This window comes from Sorex araneus, chromosome 6, assembly GCF_027595985.1.
Source record: "Sorex araneus isolate mSorAra2 chromosome 6, mSorAra2.pri, whole genome shotgun sequence".
Taxonomy (NCBI): domain Eukaryota; kingdom Metazoa; phylum Chordata; class Mammalia; order Eulipotyphla; family Soricidae; genus Sorex; species Sorex araneus.
The window spans coordinates 13,999,603-14,020,325 of NC_073307.1; the positions used below are offsets into that span (position 1 = coordinate 13,999,603).

The following is a 20,723-nucleotide window of genomic DNA, read 5'->3' on the forward strand; positions in this document are numbered from 1 at the left end:
AAAATAACTAATATTCTATAAGGAAGGCTGAGGTATAGAAAATCTGCTGGATTTTACTTTTGTTCTGAGTTACTCCATTCTCTTTTCTGTCAGTATAACAGTGTTTTACAGGAAGCTATTTTATTTATGGGATTCATAATTTTTTTATTTCCTCCTTCTCATCCCATGGGTGCTTTTCTGCTCTTCTTGAATAGCTAGAATGAAGTGTACACTAAAAAAGATTGGCTATCAAACTATATAGTTTTTGAGATGAACCACGGTGAGAAGGAGAAATCCAAGGGTTGAAGGTGAACTACTCTTTATACCTGTGCTACAGAACTTTAAAAAATGACAAGGACAACGTTTTAAATTCAAGACATTATCTCAAGTTTCCAAGATTATCTTTCACTGAAAGGATTTCATATCTCTTTTAATTTCATAATCAATATATTCATGAATCAGGACCAGTCTGCTGAATTAATGTGTAGGTTGAATTCATAATTTATCAGGTTTCCTATATGAACATAAGACATCAATTTCCCTTAGTGGGAAAAGGCAAGATTCCTTTAATTTGAAGATGGACAGCTTGGAAATTCTAGATAAACCTCAGTGCCCCAAACTCACTACCCCATGAGTCTTTCTGATGCGCAGAAGCAAACCCCATACTTCCTTCTGCTTAGCTGCTCTATGCCCAGAGGACTCTAAGGATCTCCCCTGGGCTTACTTTTTCACAAATGATGCAGTTTCCCTTCGTGGACCACCTACACGCTTGTCATTGTAAATTCTCTGGAAGCTGGATTCAAGTGTAACCAGCCTTTGAGAGCAAGTGCAGAATCTACCACATGATAAGACGTCTTGGAGTAAAAAAAAAAAAAAAATGGCAGTTCTTTTTTTCTTCTCTCAGCAGGCAGGACTGTGGGGGAAATGTGTGAGGATGTATTCCAAAAGCACAGGACTACTCTGGTGAACAGAAGGAAGTGAGAATGACCCATGACTAAGTTATGGCCTCTCAAAGAGTGAGTATCACACCCAGGAGTCCTCAGTAAGGGGGAGTGAGATTAAAAGGTCCTGTGTTCATAATGTACATTATCACTAGCTTTTTCCCATTCATTGATTGATGACCTTATATTCTGGAAAATGCAAAATAGTTATCCCTTCTAGGAGGTTGTTGGCTCCGAGCTGCTGATAATCCTTCAAAAATGGGTGGCTGGATTCCACACATGTAGTAAAGACAGAGTTCCTCCCATTTACTTCCTGACCATGGATTAAGGTGATGCTGATGGTGAAAGCCTATGAAACTAGCCTTGCCTGCCAATTTAGTAAAGCAAAATCAATTTTCAGGCCAGAAAAAGTCAAAGAAATTTAGTGCCACCATTAAAAAAAGATTACAAAGGCAGCTATTCCTACAATGTCTATATTTAGTTTTACGTTATTCCATGTGAAGAATATATTTGGATCTTAGAAACCTACAGCCGGTTACGGTAATGCTGAGTAAAGTGCCATCTGCTGTTTTAGTTAAAATCTTACAGAACAAATCAAAATGACTTCATATTTCTAGGGAACTATTAATCTGGCAGAAAAATGTTTTCTTTTTCCTGTATCCCACTTAACAAAAAGCACCAGAAGCATTTTTTTCTTTCCTTTTCTTTTCATTTTGGGCACTGCCATTATCATACCTTCACAGTTTTCTCAGTGCTAGATCAACTCTGAATTTTTAGTTAGTGTTAAGAGGGCCTTAATCTTAATTTCTAAAATATCAAAATGCTCATCCATCATATTGGTAAAGTCATGCTGATTGAATTTCGGAGGATAGAAGCAGAAAGTTTCCTTTCTGTACTCCTTAGACATGTGGCAAAATGGCATGAGGTTCATGAAAATTTAGCAGCCTCCCAATCAAAAAATTTTCTGAGTAGCTCATCATCTGAAACAAGATGTGATATCTCTTCTCAAACATGAAAGAAAGACTACATCTGGAGTCCCCTGTCACTAGAACTGGAGTTCAGAGCATCTGGGCTCTGGAAGCTTCCAACCATGCCCTCAATGTTTGAACGTGGTACTCAATTAGCTGGGAAGTCACTGCTAAGATTCCCAGGTTTGACTGGCTTCTAGAAGAGAAGTCCTTCAAGTTTTGCAAGATGCTCCGCCACTTGCTGGTGTAGGCAGGTGTGGGGGGCAAGTCACGATGCTTTCTTGGGTTGGGAATTCCCTTAAGAAAGAATCACAGTGAAAACCTCTAAGGTCTGGGGCAGCGATATGCCCACTTAGTCAAAGACTAAATTTCTTCCTGAGAAAGAGCTCCTGGTTGTTTACAAAATATCTGCCCAGGGTAATTCTTTTATATGACAGACTTTGGATTTGGTGTGCTAGCAGCACTTTGTGGATGAATGGAAGTGTCGAGAAGGGATCTTGCTTCATGAGCAGAAATACTTTGGACACCTTTTGTCAAATGCCTAACATTGTTCCCAATTTTTCACTTGTTCTCCACTAAATAGCAAGGGTGCCCCCTTACAGATGGGAAAAAATTTCAATGAAAGAATTCCAACGGAAAATAGGAAATTTTGTATAGCTATTTCTTAAAAGTTATTTTCTTTTTTTAAAGCCCCATTTTCATCTTTAAAAGGAGACAGAGTGCTTCTGTTTATTATTAAACATGAATATATTACATGTAATTACATTAAAAAAATTCCCGAGATTCAGGCTGAGCACTTTATGTACTATCTCAATTTTATGCCTTGAGGAGGGCTGGAGCCATAGCATAGCGGGTAGGGCATTTGCCTTGTGCGTGGCCAACCCGGGTTCGATTCCTCTGTCCCTCTTGGAGAGCCTGGCAAGCTACCGAGAGTACCCTGTCTGCACAGCAAAGCCTGGGAAGCTCCCTGTGGCGATATCCCAAAAACTTGATACACCAAAAACAGTAACAACAAGCCTCACAATGGAGACGTTACTGGTGCCCGCTCGAGCAAATCGATGAGCAACGGGTGACAGTGATACAGTGATACAGTGATGTTTTGAGGTGGGTATTGTTATTATTTCTAATGCGCCGAACTGGCAATAGTAGTCAAAGGCTGGGGCACATGCCTGAGAAGCACCAGGTCCCAGGTTCAGCTTCCAAGTTGCATGGCCTCCGAGCACTGCTGGGTATAGCTCAGCTGGTCTCCCCCTTCAGTAGGGCGTCCCCCTCTCCGCCACCATCAAAACCAGAATAGTCCAACTGCTTTGGGAGAGAAATTGACTTCTTAACATGTCTATGTGTGAATTCTCACCGAATAGAAGAGAACAAAAGAATCCTGATGGATAATCTTAGATTTTAATAGGGACAATCTTGGCTATATCATTAATTTACCTGTTGTTACAGAAACAGGGCACCCTACAGGCAGAACTGAAGCCTGTACATGATGTCAGAGGAACAACTGGCATTCTTGCCTTCGCATTGATCAAGTTAGGGTTGCTCCTGGCTCTGCATTCAGGAATTACTCTTGGTGGTGCTTGGGAGAGGAGGTGGGATTCCAGGGATTGAAGCTGGGTCTGCTGCATGCAAGGCATCACCCTGCCTGATGTACTATCGCTCTGGCCTGCTCATAATTTTTTTTTAAACCAATGTCACTTTTTAAAAAATGGTAAGCTATTCATCTAGCCAAAAATAAAGTAAATATTGATGATTGATGGCACACTTAACTCAAATGAAATGATTTATGCCACTTGCAGAGAACCAATGTAACAATCTTAACGGAAAAGTATTAATAGTCTTTATTACATATAAATTTGACACTTTCTATGATTTATAATTATGTGCTTCACTTTTAGAAAGCATAGTTTAAAGGTAGCGTTTATTGGTATTTTTAAAGCCCATTTTGCTGAGGTAGGAATGACATTTACTAAGCTGCCTTTCAACTATGGTCAACATCTAAGATTTACAACACATAGCTAAGGAGCTAATGTCGTTTTTTAACCTTCATAGTAGTAGTTCAGAAAGTAAATTATAAAGCTGGAGATGTGAAGCACTTGCCTTGGTGTGCCTAAGGTTCTGGATTGAATCATTGACCAAAAAAGTAAATTTAAAAAAATCAACAAGAAAAAAATAAGGCATATACTTATAATTTCACAATTTTTAGTTCAAATGAGTGACTTTAAAAGTATACAATAAATATTATGTAAAAAATTTCTATTAAAGCTTCTTGACACCCCCAGAAAGATTGTTGACATTGTATTATTGTTTTAATGTTTTAAGTGACTCAGGTACTCCAACTGAATACTTTAAAACTGAATCATTTGGGGCTGCAGAGATAGTACAATGGGTAGGGTGCTTGCCTTGCATGAAATCAATCCAGATTTGCCACCCTGCCCCCCCCCATATCATACAGTCCTCAAACATTGCCAGGAATAATTCCTGAGTGCAGCTCCAAGGGTAATCCCTGAGCATCAGTAGGTATGACCCAAAAACCAAAACCAAGACCAAACAAAAAATAAACAGATCATTTTAAGTTAATGTTGTATATGTATTGCAAGTGATACTATAATAGAATAAGAGTGAAGGTTGACCATTTTCCTTTTAGCCCAAAGAACACTGCTACTGAGTGCAAAGACTATCAGGCAGAAAAACGTAAATTGGAAACAAAGATTTGTATCAAGATTTTAGAGTGCATAACTAAACATTTCAATATTTTTTTATTTCTAGTAGTATTCTTAGAACTTTGAGCTCCTACTTAAAAAAAGACCTTTGATCCAAAATATTTTGGAAATCACACTTGTACTTTAGTTTTAATTTAGTTTTAGTTTTACACTCAAGCTGATACCTTATGTTCATGTTTAACCTATGTTCATGTTCCCCGCCTTCTGTAACTGCTCATCTGAATTTTAACAGGACTATTCACATAGTCCAGTGGAAAACGTCTCTTGTCCATTTATGCGGGCAACCTGGCCTGAGGTGTCCTGATCTGCCTTTACCATGCTCTGGGGCCCACAAAATTACCCAAGGGCCCTCCTGGCTTCTGTGAGCCTTTGACCAAGCAGTGACTATGCTACCGGGTTGGCCCTCCTGCCAGTGAGCTGGGGATAGTGAAAGGAATGGGAAACGGTTCTGAGCTGCTGGGCTGTTCACCTTCATACGTGTAGAGGGTTGAGGGAGAAAGAAAGAAACGGAGCACAGAGCCTCCACTCTCAGACTGCCCTCAGTGGGGGCTGGTCAGCAGCAAACTCCCTCCCAAACCGACTCCATGCTCTCTGCCTCCAGTTTTACTAATCTTATTTATAATATTTTAAATTACTTAAAAAAATTGTCTGTATGATGGGGGAGGGACTCCACTGTGGAGGGGGCCCAGGAGCTATCTATCCCCAGTGATTTCCCGCCCCCAAACACTGGCTGGAAAGTCCAATGCAAGGGCCAGGCCACTGGCAGTTGCTTGGGATGCTGGTAATTGAACCCGGGCCCAGGGAGATTGGGCTGCCAATCTCCCTGGACTCCCTGGCATGCACCCCATGCACCCCGACCCACGAGCCATCTCAGGGGTGAAGGGCTCCTGGCCCCCTGCTGGGGGTACGATGCCTTCGCCTTAGATGCCTAAGACACTAATATCAGAATATTGACTGTCAGTTAGGACATGTCAGTGAAAAAGCCCAGTCTCCAACGGCGTCCGATTGTCCAGTGGGTCAGTTTTGTGTTCTCAACTCTCGAGGTGACATCAGGACGTCTCTGAAACGCTCTCTACACCTAAGGGTCTCTCTCTGTTGTGTGTGTGTGTGTGTGTGTGTGTGTGTGTGTGTGTGTGTGTTCTCGCTCTCTCTCTACTCTCTATACCTTAGGGTCTCTGTTCTTTTGTTTTGGGGTCACGCCCAGCGCTGCACAGGGGTCACTCCTGGCTCATGCACTCAGGAATCACCCCTGGCGGTGCTCAGGGGACCATATGGGATGCTGGGAATCGAACCCGGGTCGGCCACGTGCAAGGCAAACGCCCTCCCCGCTGTGCTATCGCTCCAGCCCCTCTGTTCTCTTTCAATGCTCTCTACAGCTCAGGGTCTCTCTGTTCTCTCTCCCTACCCCCACTTCTCGCTCTCTGTCGCTCTCTCACACGCGCCCGATCTCCCTTCCAGAACTTTCTGTGGCGCCCCGGCTTCCTCCGCGGGGCCCTTTAGCTCCCCATGCCTGGAAACCTTGGCTCGGTGCTCGCACCCCCCCCCCTTCTCGCGTTCCCCTGACCCCCGGGCGCCTTCTCCTTCCCTCAGCCTCGCGCCCACCCGGCCACGCGCTCGGACGCCCCCGCAGAGGCCGCTGCCGGCGCCGGCTGTCGGGGCGCGGCAGCCCGTTCCAAACGCCCGCCGCGCTGACGTCGGGGGCGGGGCTCCGTGACGTCATCACGCCGGCGCGGCGCGCGTCCGGCTCTTTCCCGGCGCCCGGGCCGGCCGTTGTGTGTCTGTGTGTGTTTGAGTGTGAGTGTGTGTGTGCGCGGGGGCGCTGCGGGCACTCGGGGCCGCGTCGGGAGCAGCCCCCCGCGTCGGCGCGCACCCCGGAAGCCACAGGCGCGGCCCGCGGGCTGGGCGCGGGGCACGGACGCCCCCGGGGCCATGTCGCGACCCAGCAACGTCTCCCCGAGGCCGCCCGCGCCCGGCGGTGGCGGCGGCGGCGGCGGCGGCCCGGGGGGCTGCGGCCGGGCCAAGGGGCTCAAGGACATCCGCATCGACGAGGAGGTGAAGATCGCCGTCAACATCGCCCTGGAGCGCTTCCGCTACGGGGACCAGCGCGGTGAGCGCGACCCCCGCCCCCGCGCGGCCCCCGCCCCCCGCGGCCCGAGGGTCGGTTATCCCCGTCTTGTTGGGGGGGGGGGATAGGTTCTTTTTCTTTCAATGGGGGCCTTGGGAGTGCCGAGTTGGCCCTCCGGGGGGCGCGGGGCGACGTGCGGAGACCCTCCCCCCCGCCCCCGCCGCTGCTGGGCGCGCCCCCCTTTGGAGAGGCCTTCTCAGGGGGCCAGCCCGGGAGGCTCAGGGACCCACGGGGGGAGCTGGCGGGACTCGGGCCCGGGGGTCCACAGGGCCCACTGGCCCCCAGCCCCCTGCGGGTCTGGGTCGTGATAACACCCCCCCCACCCACACACCCGGGAGGGATGCGCGGGGTTGATGGGGGACCGCTCTGCGGGGTGGGGCGTTAGGAACGCGGGAGATCGGGAGCACAGATACTAACAGCAGAACTGAGCAAACAAAAACACCCCCAAACCACGTTCGTGGGCCCGAGATTCCAGCCCCGGCCAGGTCTGCTCCGTAAGTGACCTTTGAGCACCTTTGAGCACCTTTGGGTTTCCCTGTTGGGAGGTCACGCCCCTCGGAGCCGCCACGGGGGGTGGGGGGGGATCGGGCTCCCCAGGCTCGGGATGCCAGAGCAGACTGGGGAAGGAGTGCCTGGGCGTCCCTCGCGCAGAGCATGCACTCAGCGCACGGAGCTTCTCTCCCACCCAGGTTTGTTTTTTCATTTATTTTTTAAAAAATTTTTTCTTTATTGGAGGGGGCGGAGGTGCACAGCCAGCATTGTTCAGGGCTTACTCCCTGCCCAGTGCTCAAGCCTGTTGAGCCTAAAACTCTTCAGCCTCCAGGTTTAATTTTTGGTTGTTTGGGGACCACGCCCACCGTTGCGTAGCGTGCACTTTTGGCAGGGCAAGAGTGATGCAACATAAGGGTGCTTTTAGCAGCGTGCCTAGTTTTTACATTCCGAACCGGGATGCCAGTAACTCTTGCAGTCCTAATTGTGATAGCCCCAAAGCCTCTTGGCGTTGCCAGAACGTCCTCTGACGTGGCACCGAACCCATGTCATCAGTGTGCAAGGCAAGCACCTTACCCTCTGTGCTGTCTCTCTTGCCCCAGGTTTAGGGTTTTCTTTAGAGGGGTGGGAAAGCAGGCACATCCGGCGATGCTCAGGGGGCTACCCCTACCTTTGCACTCAGTAATCTTTCCTGGTGTGCTCAGGGGACCATAGGGGATGCCTGGAATTGACCGCGGGTCAGTCACGTGCAAGCAGGCACCTTATCCTCTGCACTATCCTTCCAGTCCCAGGTTTAAGTTTTTTTAAAGCATAGTAACTTTGGAATGTATTCAATAGTAACTGTTTTTAGATCTGTTTCTCAGTTTCTAGTAAATTTAATTATATGCTTTTTAAGAAGTTTTAGTATCTGTAGAAATTGAAGCACTTTGAAAAGAAATTGCCTGGTCTAAATGGTACTTTGTGTTTTTCTTTTTTTCATGTAGAAATGGAATTTCCTTCTTCTTTTACCAGTACTGAAAGAGCTTTTATTCATCGACTGAGTCAGTCTCTTGGTTTGGTTTCTAAAAGCAAAGGGTAAGATGATAGCTTTTCTTATCTAAAACAAATTATTTACCCAAAAGAAATAGAGTTAGGTTTTCTGATGACTGTACGTGGTGATTACTGTATTTTAGATTGACAGCCTTCATTATCGTGTAGGTAAACCGATTGTAATCTGTACTAAACCCAGCTCCTTTAATGTTACTGTGCTGTGTCAGGAAGGTGATGAGCCATATTCTAAGAATATGTGTAAATTATTTTCTGTCAGGTCAAGAATGTGCTCATTGGGCTGGGGAGATAGCCAGGGCTCAGGGGCTCATGCCTTGCTTGCACAAGGAGCCGGAATTGATCCCAGGCTCTGCGTGGCCCTGGCCCTCTCGTTCCATGACGTACGTTCCCTGGTACGACCCTGGCAGCCCCCACACACCTTGCCCTGAGCAGCACCGCATTGAGACTTGCAGTGCATATGGAGTGAGTCCCCTAAAATAGAACAGGAAGAAATTGTATATATTTTTTGAGGGTCACTCATCCAAAGGGGGGAACAAGTAATTTATTTATTTAAGCCATCCGGGCTAGAGCAATAGCAGAGCAGTAGGGCGTTGGCCTTTCACGCGGCCGACCCGTGTTCGATTCCTATGCCCCTCTCGGAGAGCCCGGCAAGCTCCCGAGAGTATCCCGCCCGCACGGCAGAGCCTGGCAAGCTACCCGTGGCGTATTGGATATGCCAAAAACAGTAACAAATAAGTCTCACGATGAGAGACGTTACTGGTGCCCGCTCGAACAAATCGATGAGCAGTGGGGTGACAGTGACAGTGATTTAAGCCATCCAAATTGAAGATCTCTTAAAAGTAGAAACTTTTATTTTTTAAATACTGATATTAGGATTGCTCTGAAGCAGAGTTTCTCGGTGTTGGTATTATGAGCTTTTTGGACTGGATAATTCTTCATTATGGTGACTGCTTTGTGCATTGTGGGCTATTTAGCAGCATCCCTAACTTTAACATACCTAACCTGGATGCCAGTAACTCTTGCACCCCTAATTGTGATACCAAAATGCCTCTTGGCATTGCCAGAATATTCTCTGAAGAACTCGATTGAGAACCACAGAAAAGAGGCAAAAAAATAATATCCGCCAGTTTTCCCTTTATAAAGGGGCATAACAAGACTTTATTACTACATACTAAGTAGTAGGAAAGTTCTAAGATGAAAGTAGCTATTACAGGAAAGCCTTGCTTCTCAGTGCCTACCTGTGATAAACTGACGCCTGGGACTGGGGCCTTAGCAGAGGCGAAGGAGCATTTTGAACTAACGTCTCAGGGGATCAGTATGAGTAGTTAGGCTGTCAAGCATTCCCATGTTAGAGTTCTTTTGTAAAGCTAAAATATTGAACTTTAAAGATTGACAGGCTACACGTGTACCCATTTATCTTTGGAGAGACTGTTCAGATTTTTAGAAGATATAGTTGGGTTCCGTTATTCAGTGACCCTGGTAAGATACAGGCAACACCTTTAATAATAATGTTTCTGCTGAAAAGTGTGTAAATATTTTCACTATGACAAATTGTTGCCAAATGAAGCTGCTATGAACTTAGAAAAATCCTGCAGTTTTTAGAACTGTTTTGGTTTAAAAGGTGAGAGGTTGAGGGCCTACATTAGAAAGAAATATGTCACAGCGGTGAGTTCTGTAACTCCCATCACTTTAATGGTTTAATGGGCTTTGACCTTTGAACAGCTAACTTTGGAATACTATTTTCTAATAGAATATTTAGAAGACATAGTTCTAAATATTAGAAAAGATGGCTTCTGTTTCTGTGAGTGGCACAATTGCCTAAGGAGTGGTCCAGAATGGAGAGGTATCAGGGAAAGAGCAGAAGAGGAAGAAAAGCCAGGACCAAAGAGAACCGAGGAAACATCAAAGACAGAGAAAAGAAAAAGCAGGGCAATAGAGAGGGAACGGTGCCTCCATGTCCATTTTTAAATGTTGGATAAGCCCTCTTCACATAAATAAATCCTCCTAGTTCTTTCTGTCCTTCGTTTGTCTTGGAATAAACTTATTACGGTGTTTATTTCGTGTTCCTTACCATTTTCAAATGCCTTTCCTCTTTATATATAGAGATAAATTAAGCTTTGAATATACATGTTAGGTCTTAAAACTTGTATGAGAATTTGCACCTGATTTTTATGCTTCATGTATCCTTGAGTAGAGACTTCTTGTTGTTTTATCATGCACTAGTAACTCAGTGAGTTGATTTTTCTGCTCTTTCCCTTTTCTGCTTGAAACTGTGGTTCCTTAGTAAGCATTGGAGAGAGAGCCTAGTGCAGGAAGAAGCGGGAGACTGCGTTCAACTCCGCTTCTTGCATTGCTCCGTTTCCTAGCTTTAGCCATGCCCCTTAAATTTGAAGTGCTTTTCTTTCACTAAAGCTTCACTTTTTAATTTGTTCCCTCTCTCCTTGGTTATTGTTGTTGTGATCATTTAGGGAGTGAGGGTGGGGTGGCCCTTGTGCTCAGTTCCAGTGTTTGCACACTTGGCCATGATACTCTTCCAGGCTCATGTGCTCGAGTTATGCCAATGCTTGTGCTACCGGGAGCCATAACCGTTAATTGTGCCAGTTTGAGCACATGCCAACCACTGTACTTATGGGGGGGGGGCGGGGGGGCACTTTGATTCCTACATGTGCTTGCCGGGGGTGAGACTCAACTGGAAGTCCTACACTCTTTGATTGTGAGCTAGAGCTTATGCCCTGTGTGGTGCCAGGGTTCCCAGCATGTGGACAGCGCTGGCATCCTGCTCAGACTTGTCGGGCAGGCGCCCGATTGTCCGTCCCTCCCCCCAGCGGCCCCCTGGTTTCATTTATTATAAAACTGGATAAAATTGGAGTTACTCTGTTTCATTAGGATTTTGTGAATGTTGAGATTTAGTTTGTTTATTGTTTGGGGGCCAGACCCAGCAGTGCTCAGGCCAACCTGGTGTTTGAGAGTGACTCTTGGTGTGGGTTCAGGGCCATGTGGTGCTGGGGATCGAACCCACGCCTCCTGCATGTAAAAGCATATGGCAGCCTCTTGAGCCATCTCTCTGAGTTATAGTTCATTTTCATTTTCTTTTCTTGCAAGGGTTTTAGAAATAGATTCCAAGCTTACTATGTGATAATTTATAACTTCTGTGATTCTCACTTAATTCTTGCGGACTTTCTTTTAAAATGCAGACATGTGCTGGACTTTGGTTTATCTTTTCCTGAAGAATTAAGATATACATATATTTGCTCATCTTTTGGTGAAAATACTCTTGCTTGAGTAAGATCTATATTTTGTGTTAGTATATTTCAAAGTTAATTTTTTTTGTTATTGAGTCAGACCGAGTGTTGCTCAAGTGACCTTATGCAGGGGAGGAGATCAAGCATGCCTGTGTGCAAGGCAGTCACCTTAACCCTGTGCTAGCTCTCTAGCCCCAAAGTTAAATTCTTTCGGGAGACAGGGAATACCTGGAAGGGCTGGAGCATAAGCTTTACATTTAGAAGTCCTGAAATTGATTCCAGCACTGCAAAGTTCCCCAAGCATTATGGGGTGTATACCCCCTATTCTCAAAAATCTATCACTGTATCACTGTCATCCCATTGCTCATCGATTTGCTCGAGCAGGCACCAGTAACGTCTCCATTGGAGACTTTTGTTACTGCTTTTTTGGCATATCAAATATGCCACGGGTAGCTTGCCAGGTTCTGCTCTCAAAGATAAAAGCAAAAAATGTACCATAAAGTTGAACTTGTTTGTCCCAGAATTTCACTTTCTTTTTTTTCTTCTTTTTTTTCTTTTTGGGTCATACCTAGCAATGCACAAGGGTTACTCCTGGTTCTGCCCTCAGGAATTATTCCTGGTGGTGCTCAGAGGACCATATGGGATGCTGGGGATCGGACCTGGGTCGGCCACATGCAAGGCAAACGCCCTACCCGCTGTGCTATCGCTCCAGCCCGCAGAATTTCACTTTCTTATCATTTACTGCCCCCTGATTCACTGAGTTATTCAGTCTTATTAATATACTTTTCTGAGTGTTTGTGTTATGAGGAAAACAAGACCATTTTCCTAATCTTAGCCCAGATTAGGCTAAATGAAATTGACCAGATGAATTTTTTTTTGAAAATTGGAGAGCAAAAATATAAAATACATAAAAATACAGATTTTTGTAGGGCTAGGTATTTTATTCCGTGATTGTTGGATCTACTGCAAAGTAGGTCTCTAGAGCGTTACCCACCCTTAATACAGGGCTCTGGCCTACAGGAAAGCTGCACTTCTCCCAGTTTGGGTCACTGCTTTCCTCGCTTGCCTTGGGAGATTGTGCACTGCAGTCCTCGGCTCTTTCTCGGCCAAATAGGAGAATTCTCAAAAGTGATGTACTTAAGGAAGGTTTGTAGTGGGGGAGAAAGGACAGCCTGAGGTGCCCCAGTAATAATAGTAGCTAACACTAACTAGATGGTTATTTAATCTTCACAACTGTCTTAAGTTCTGTTACTGATATCTGGCACGTATGTAGCACATAGTTTAAGCTTAGAGCGGGTAAGCACTTTTTCCAAGATCACGTGGTTTGGCAAGTGGCAGAGCCTCACTCATACATGAGACACATGCTCGGCCTTTAAGCCACATCCCTGGCCCCATATTATATCATGTTTGATTAGTTATATCATTTTCTCTTTAGAAGGAAGAAACCATTAAAATGGCAATGCTTATATTAATTAACTTTGCCTTTTGAAAGTTAGAGTTTATGATGTTTATATCTATGATTTAACTGCAAATTTAACATTTGCAGTTAAATGTTCTCATATGTTATTTACTTTTTGTTATTTTAAAAATTTTAAAGTTCATTTATGTAACATCTTTTTTGACACCATACAAGAATTTTCTAATATCGTTTTGTAAACGGGCTTGATCCTTTTCATCAAAGCATAGTATGGAGTAGTGCCTTGGAATGAACGTGTAGCGAGGCAGTCTCAGTATATGTACAAGCCTCTGCCAGAGGGCAAGTCTCCACTTATCACAGGTGTTTTTAGCCACACAGTGATGAGCATCTTGCCAAAATACTTATTATCACTGTTATTGAGATGCTAAAGGTGGTAGAAATGTACTCTTAATAGCCACAAGTGAAATCTTTCACTGTGTATTAGAACTGTGTAGCTGGTGTTCTTTCTGTGTCTGCCGTTCATGTTCACACTAAACTCAAAATATTTTAAATGGTAATGACTAGCTGTTTAATGTAAGTAAATTTTAATCCCTGACCGTTGTTTATTAGTCAACCTTTGTTAGGAAAGTTTCAATCTAACCTGATATTTAAGTTTTGAACAGTGAATATTTCTGTTAACTCTTGTAGTCCCAGCTTCTAGCATATCGTGTGGCAATGTCGTAAGTACTCAGTGAATATATGATGAATTATTAAACTAAAAAAAGAAAAGTAAAGGCAAAAATACAGAAAATCTTTCCGAGATAATTTTTAAGAAAACCAAAGCCTCTTGGATACAATAGGAATATTAAATACTTTTACAGTACTAATACACAGTTTTAGAGTAATAGTTTATTTTTGATCACATAAATAGTTGAAATATTACAAACTGAAATAATTGAAACATTACAAACTGAAAGCAAGCCTTTTGACACTTGTGTTGATTTCAGCATTTCATTTCCTATAGTTTGTAAAGATTTAGTCTTTTATGATTAACGTTTCAGAAGGTCCTTCGGGAGGGAATTAATGAATAGACATCTCTACTATCAATAATTCTGTCTAACTTGGATAACTAAAAGTAGGTCGGGTCTGTAACTATACCTCAGATATTATTGAAAGATCTTAGTAAATTGAGAGCTTTACCAAGAAGGCTTAAATAGCCAAAATTGTTAGATTAATATCCAGTTTTATTTTATTCTTAGATTAAAGATATTGTTAAAAAATTCTCATAAAAATCAATGTAGTTTTCATTGTATTTGTGCTTTTGTTGCTCATTACTTACAATACATAATGATATTAATAATAAAACATGACATTTTAGGTAACTTTTTCAACATAAGTAATTTTTTTCCTCCCCTGGATAGTTTTTATTAAGTGCTTACTCTGTAACAGCTACTGTTTCTCCCAGGTATTATCTTATTTAGTCATATGAATAGTCTTTGAGGCAGATGACTTGGTCTCAAGGGTATTAATTATTTGCTTGTGGTCTCACTGTTAGCAAGTTGTAGGGTTTTCAAACCCTGTGAGTATCTTTTCAGAGATTTTTCATCAATATTACAGTGTACAAGCTGATGGGCATGTATTAGGCCATTCACAGCACATCTGAGGATTATGTACATAACATTAGACTTCATACTCTTGGAGCTAGAAAGTCATAAAAGTCACGTTCAGCCCAGAAAAAGTTAGAGAATCAATATACTTTTAATCAAATACCTTGATAATTGGAAGCTAGAATCAAAAACTTTGGGGGAAAAATAAAGATTTTTTAAATATACATCTGAAAATACTCATCAGTAATACCAATTTATGAGATTTTGATTCAACCACTTGACTATCTTAAACAAGCTTTCATGTAAGCGTCCTATTACCACAGATCCTAAAAAAAATTAGTGGAATATTTTATTCTGGATGGTGGACTCTTTAACTTTTTTATTATCACTTTTAGACTTTGTTCAAATTGATTTCCCTCCTCTGTACGCTTCCCTGCATATATTAATTGGTGATGTTTTGTTCACCATCAGTTTTATAACTCTCTTTTTTAAAAATTTTTATTTATTTTTTTAAATTTTTATTTTATCACCATGTGGAAAGTTACAAAGTTCTCAGGTTTATGTCTCAGTTATACAATATTCAAACACCATCCCTTCACCACTGCCCATATTCCACCACCAAAATCCCCAGTATACCCCCCGCCCCCACCCCCCACCCCCAACTGTATAACTGATGAATTTCACTGCATTTTCTCTTTACCTTGATTACGTTCCATATTTCAACACAAAACTTACTATTGTTGTGGGAGTTTTACCCCCAAACAAGACAGCCCTACTAAGGAAGCATTTGATAATTAGTTTTCCATTAAAATATTGTATGTTTTCAGTTTTTAGAAAAGGTTCGGATGTGTCCCAGTCCCACATCCCAGAGCCGTGTTAGTTGCTGCTCAGTGTCGCCAGGGTTTGATCTGGAGAAGGTGTGGTGGCTGCACCTCCTCCATCCGGATCCCCGGTGTTGCTGGCCCCGATTCGGGTCCGGAGCATTCTCTGGGCTGCGTTGCTCACCAGAATGCCTGGCTGCTTCTCTGTTGAATGTGGCAAGATGGCGCCGAGGGTGGGTCGAGGGGTGACTTCCGGCGGCCGGACCACTTGGAGGCTGGGCTGGCGCCGCCCCACTCCAGTGCCCCCTCCCCCCACCCCGCAGCTTGGATATGTCCCAGTCCCGCATCCCGGAGCCCTGTTAGTTGCTGCTCAGTGTCGACAGGGAGAAGGTGTGGTGGCTGCACCTCCTCTGTCTGGATCCCCAGTGTTGCTGGCCCCGATTCCGGTCCGGAGCATTCTCCAGGCCGCGCTGCTCACCAGAATAGTTTTATAACTTTCATGTTTATAGGTAAGTCCTTAAAATTTTTTTCTAAACCAGTTTAAAACTGGATTTGCAGCATTTTGGAATTTCAACTGAGAATGGCCTTGTGACCACTTTAGCAAACAAAAACCACTCTTTACTGATTTTTTTTTTAGCATCTTACTCCAAAAAACTTTGTTTTTTACAGTGTTTTGCAAAGACCTGTTTTCTAAGTAGACATGCATCTTATGTGAACGACTTATGTGACTCTATATAGTAGTAAATCAATGATCTTTATTAATATTCAGAAAGGGAGCAAATAGATACCTAACTGTGAAGAAGAAAGATGGATCAGAAACAGCTCATGCAATGATGACCTGTAATTTAACTCATAATACGAAACATGCTGTTAGGAGCCTAATTCAGAGATTTCCTGTCACGAATAAAGAACGTACTGAACTTCTGCCTAAAACAGAAAGAGGAAATGTGTTTGCAGTTGAAGCTGGTATGTATTTTCTGGGGAGCTTCCTTTTTTATCCTATTATTAATGCCTGTTCTTTATCCATTTTAAGTTTATTTTTTGGAGCTAAAATGAAAACACAGATAGTGTATTAGAAATGGTTGAGTTGTGAGAGTTGGATAGAGATGCATTGTGGATCAGTGCTTTAGAAAAAATATTTTCTAAGTGTTACAGTATTATGAGCTATCATTTATTGAATATATATTGATTGCGAAGCAGTTTTGAAACTCCTTATATAGGGCCTCATAGCAACATGAAAATTTTTCATTTCACAAGCAAAGAAGCTGGGGCATTAGAGGAATTGAAATTTTAATTTAAGAGCCGGAGCAATGGTACAAGTGGAGTGTTTGCCCTTTTTGTGGCTGACTTGGGTTCAGTCCCCGCACCCCGTTTGGTGCCCCAAGACCACCAGGACACCACTGAGCACAATCAGTATGGCCCAAAAAAGGAAAAAATATATATTATTCAGTGCCACTCAGCTAGCTAGTAATCTGCAGAGCTGGGATTTGAATCCTGTGGCAAAAATGAGTGAGATTTTGAGTTGGCTCTTTAGCTTTTGGAGAGACCTGATAGAATCTTTAGTACAACAAGTTGTTTCCTACTGAGTAAATGATTTATTTTGATGCTGCGTTGACAAGAGTTTGCTGTTGGAGTAAATTTGCAAAATTTAGAAAACACATAGACTCCGGTATCAAGAAATTAGTTTTAAGTGCACAAAATATTTTGAGTTATGTGTAGAATATAAAGCAAATCATGCCTTTTTAAAATTCCTATCTGCGTAGTTGAATGTAGCTATTGGCTCAAATGCTCACTTAGAAACTTTATTGTTGAGACTGGAGCTAAAGCACAGCAGGTAGGGCATTTGCCTTGCATGTGGCCAACCCAGGTTTGATTCCTCCATCCTCTCTGAGAGCCCTGCAAGCTACCGAGAGTATCCCACCAGCATGGCAGAGCCTGGCAAGCTAACTGTTGCATATTTGATATGCCAAAAACAGGAAGAACAAGTCTCACAATGGAGACGTTACTCGATGTAAATCGATGAACAACGGGACAACAATGCTACAGTGCATTGTGCTGTTGAACCTTATTTACACATACTGTTTATAACTTATAATTATGATCATGTTAAACTTTAAATACAACAATTAATTACATATTTTCATACTGTACATAGGACTTTATAAGTATAATGCATATTATGTAATTACTGATAGAAACAATCCTGAAAATCATTTGAAGGGTAGCAAAATTCTGTTTTATTAAAATGATTGTTGAATGATTGATTTTTGTGTATTTTTTAACATTATATGCTCAAAATAGTTCTGAGGAATTTTTTTTTCTAAATGAGAGAATAATTGAGGCATTGTTTATTAATCTTACAAACTCACACAAAGAAATTCTTGAGTTACATTAAAACTTAATCGTTATTTCAATACTTTTTAAAAGGTGTTAATTGTGAATTTTTTTTCTTTATTTCAAAGAAAACCGAGAAATGAGCAAAACAAGTGGACGTCTCAACAATGGTATACCTCAGATTCCAATGAAAAGAGGAGAATCCGAGTTTGATTCCTTCAGGCAATCTCTGCCAGTGTTTGAAAAACAAGAAGAAATCGTTAAAATAATTAAAGAAAATAAAGTAGTTTTGATTGTAGGAGAAACTGGGTCTGGAAAGACTACTCAGGTTTGTTTCTTTGTTTTAATAGATTTTCAAGGAGTTGTTGAATATTTTTTTTCCTTTCTAATAAGGAGGTGGGAAACCAAATAAGGTAGTATACTTCTGATTTAGAAGCTTAAGTACACATCAACTGCCAGAAAATATATAAAGAGGAAAATAAAAGTGGAGGGGAAATGCTAAACTACATGCTATAAAAACAAAAGGTAGAATGTTGGTGCGGGAATAGACAATTAAAGATGTATAATAAAATTCTAGAAATTACGGTCGAGTAGTTTTGAAACAATATTTTATTAAAAGGCATACTTTAAATTGGAGGAAATCAGTAGAAACAACTATACATTAGCATGAACAATAAATAATTTTTGTATTAAAACAATAAATTCCAGGGGGCTGGAGCAATAGCACAGCGGGTAGGGCGTTTGCCTTGCACGCGGCCGACCCGGGTTCGATTCCCAGCATCCCATATGGTCCCCTGAGCACCGCCAGGAGTAATTCCTGAGTGCAGAGCCAGGAGTAACCCCTGTGCATCGCCAGGTGTGACCCAAAAAGCAAAAAAAAAAAAAAAATAAAATAAAAATAAAACAATAAATTCCAGGCTATTTAGAAGCTATAAATTTTAGAATACAGTTTAAGAAAATGTTTAAATCTTTATGATTTTCATTTTATAAAAATTTAAGTGGAATTTGGGTTATTTTTTCATTGACTATTGACTAACTTGGGTATAGTTAGCATTTTTACATTATTTCCATCTAGATACGTGTCACGTTCATTTTTTAATGTAAACTCTAGCTATCTCTTTAAAACTTTGTTCTTAATATTTGGTTTCTGTTGTGCACAGCATCTTTTCCTTTTTTGGGGGGGGCAGGGGGGTGTTCACATCCAGCAATACTTGGGGAATACTCCTGGCTCTATACTCAGGAATTGCTCCTGGCTGTGCTCGGGGGACCCTATGGGGTGCTGGCAGTTGAACCCAGGACGGCCGCATGTGAGGGAAATGCCCTACCCGCTGTACTGTCGCTTCATTGCTCCAGCCCACAGCAGCAGCAGCATCTTTTCTTCTTCTTCTTCTTCTTTTTTTTTTTTAAGATTTCAATGCCCCATTTTAAACAGTGGTTTAATTTTTGGATACAAAAATTAGTAAGTAATCAAGAACTGCAATAATACAGCCGAAATGTGTCTATCTACAGGAAACAGTACATACTCGAGTGCACGGAACATTCTCTTGGATAGATCACATGTTAGACCACAAAACAAATCTTAACAAGTTTAAAATTAAAATAATGACAAGCATTCCTTTTTAATGCAGTAATATGATGCTACAAGTAGAGAAAATGAAAAAAATTTACAAATCTGTGGAAATTTCAAATCACACTCATATAACAAATGTGTCATAAAAGAAACAAATAGCAATTAAAAATAGAGATTAAAAGGCAGGAAGTCCTGGACTAGAGTGGTACTCCAGCCTGTAGAGCATTTGCCTTGCGTGGAAGAACAGCATCTTCTTTAAATCACAGTTATTAGCAGTGACACTAAAGTTCTTGTGTTTGTGATTATTCTGTTTGGATGTGTTTCGATTTTTTAAAAATTTTATCCACTTGGATTTTCTGACTGTGCATAACCATAAAGGTTTACAATATTAATTTTTTTTTCCCAGATTCCTCAGTTCCTTTTAGATGATTGCTTTAAAAATGGTATCCCCTGCCGGATATTTTGTACTCAGCCACGGCGATTAGCAGCTATTGCGGTTGCTGAAAGAGTTGCCGCAGAGAGAAGAGAAAGGATTGGACAAACAATTGGGTACCAGATTCGATTAGAAAGCAGGTAAAGAGAGCTTTCCAGTACCTAATCTCTTATAATTTCTTTTTATAATTTCTTTTTAAAAAATTATTTTGTATAGAATACCATGAGATACACAGTTGCAAAGCTATTCATGGTTGGGTTTCAGTCATACAGTGTTTGAACACCCATCCTTCCACCAGTGTACATTTCCTACCACCAGTGACCCCAGTTTCCCTCCTGCCACTCCCCCCAGCTTCCCTCTTGCCACTCCCTCCAGCTCCCCCCCCCACACAAACACCCGGACTGCTTCTATGGCAGCCACTTCTTTTTCTCTCTCTTCTTTGGGGCATTATGGTTTGCAATATTGGTATTTCTGGGTTATTTTTCTGGGTTATGTGAGACTACTATCTCTAAGGACAGTAGAAACAAGGGCCAGGAGGGTTGGTCCACAGTTGGAAGCCTGCCTCAAGTGCTTGGGGCAAAGGGATAGAGAAGGGACCGCTGTGACAGTGATAGTTGGAAGTGATCACTCTGGGTAAGAACTGTGTGCTGGAAGTAGATAGAGGAACAGATATGATAACCGCTCAGAACCTGTATTGCAAACAGCATTATCTTTAATAATGCTTAAGCTGAATGCATGTTTTTCACTAATATTGGGAATAGTTGAAATGTTCTGATCATTTGCTCACGTAAGTCTGTTGGAGGATATTGAGCTCATATCTCTTAGGGAAGGTTTTGAATGGTTTGAGAAAGGTTTCCCATCATAGATATAAATCCTCTTTAGAGTTTTGTGATTGTTTTACCTCACTCACATTCATTTATGAAACAGGTTAAATAAAAATATTCTGAGCAGGATTCGATAGATCGTACAGTGATCAAGGCACTTGTCACTTGCCCTGCATCTCATTGACCCTGGTTCTAATCTCTTGTACCACAAATGACAAGTGGTTCTC

The 20,723-nt window shown here is 42.2% G+C and overlaps 1 protein-coding gene across 3 annotated transcripts in view; it reads left to right on the forward strand.

The window, feature by feature from the left end:
* Nucleotides 1-6,374: 6,374 nt before the first annotated feature.
* YTHDC2 (YTH N6-methyladenosine RNA binding protein C2) overlaps nt 6,375-20,723 on the forward strand; it is a 58,842-nt gene continuing 44,493 nt past the window's right edge. For 2 of the 3 annotated variants that reach the window (XM_004612729.2, XM_055142509.1), the window contains exons 1-5: nt 6,375-6,715; nt 8,206-8,296; nt 16,105-16,301; nt 17,798-17,997; nt 19,646-19,812. In XM_004612729.2, coding sequence (XP_004612786.2) covers nt 6,538-6,715; nt 8,206-8,296; nt 16,105-16,301; nt 17,798-17,997; nt 19,646-19,812 — 833 coding nt within the window. In that variant the 5' untranslated portion in view covers nt 6,375-6,537. The remainder of the gene's footprint in view (nt 6,716-8,205; nt 8,297-16,104; nt 16,302-17,797; nt 17,998-19,645; nt 19,813-20,723) is intronic. The other variant, XM_055142510.1, reaches the window with a different exon arrangement.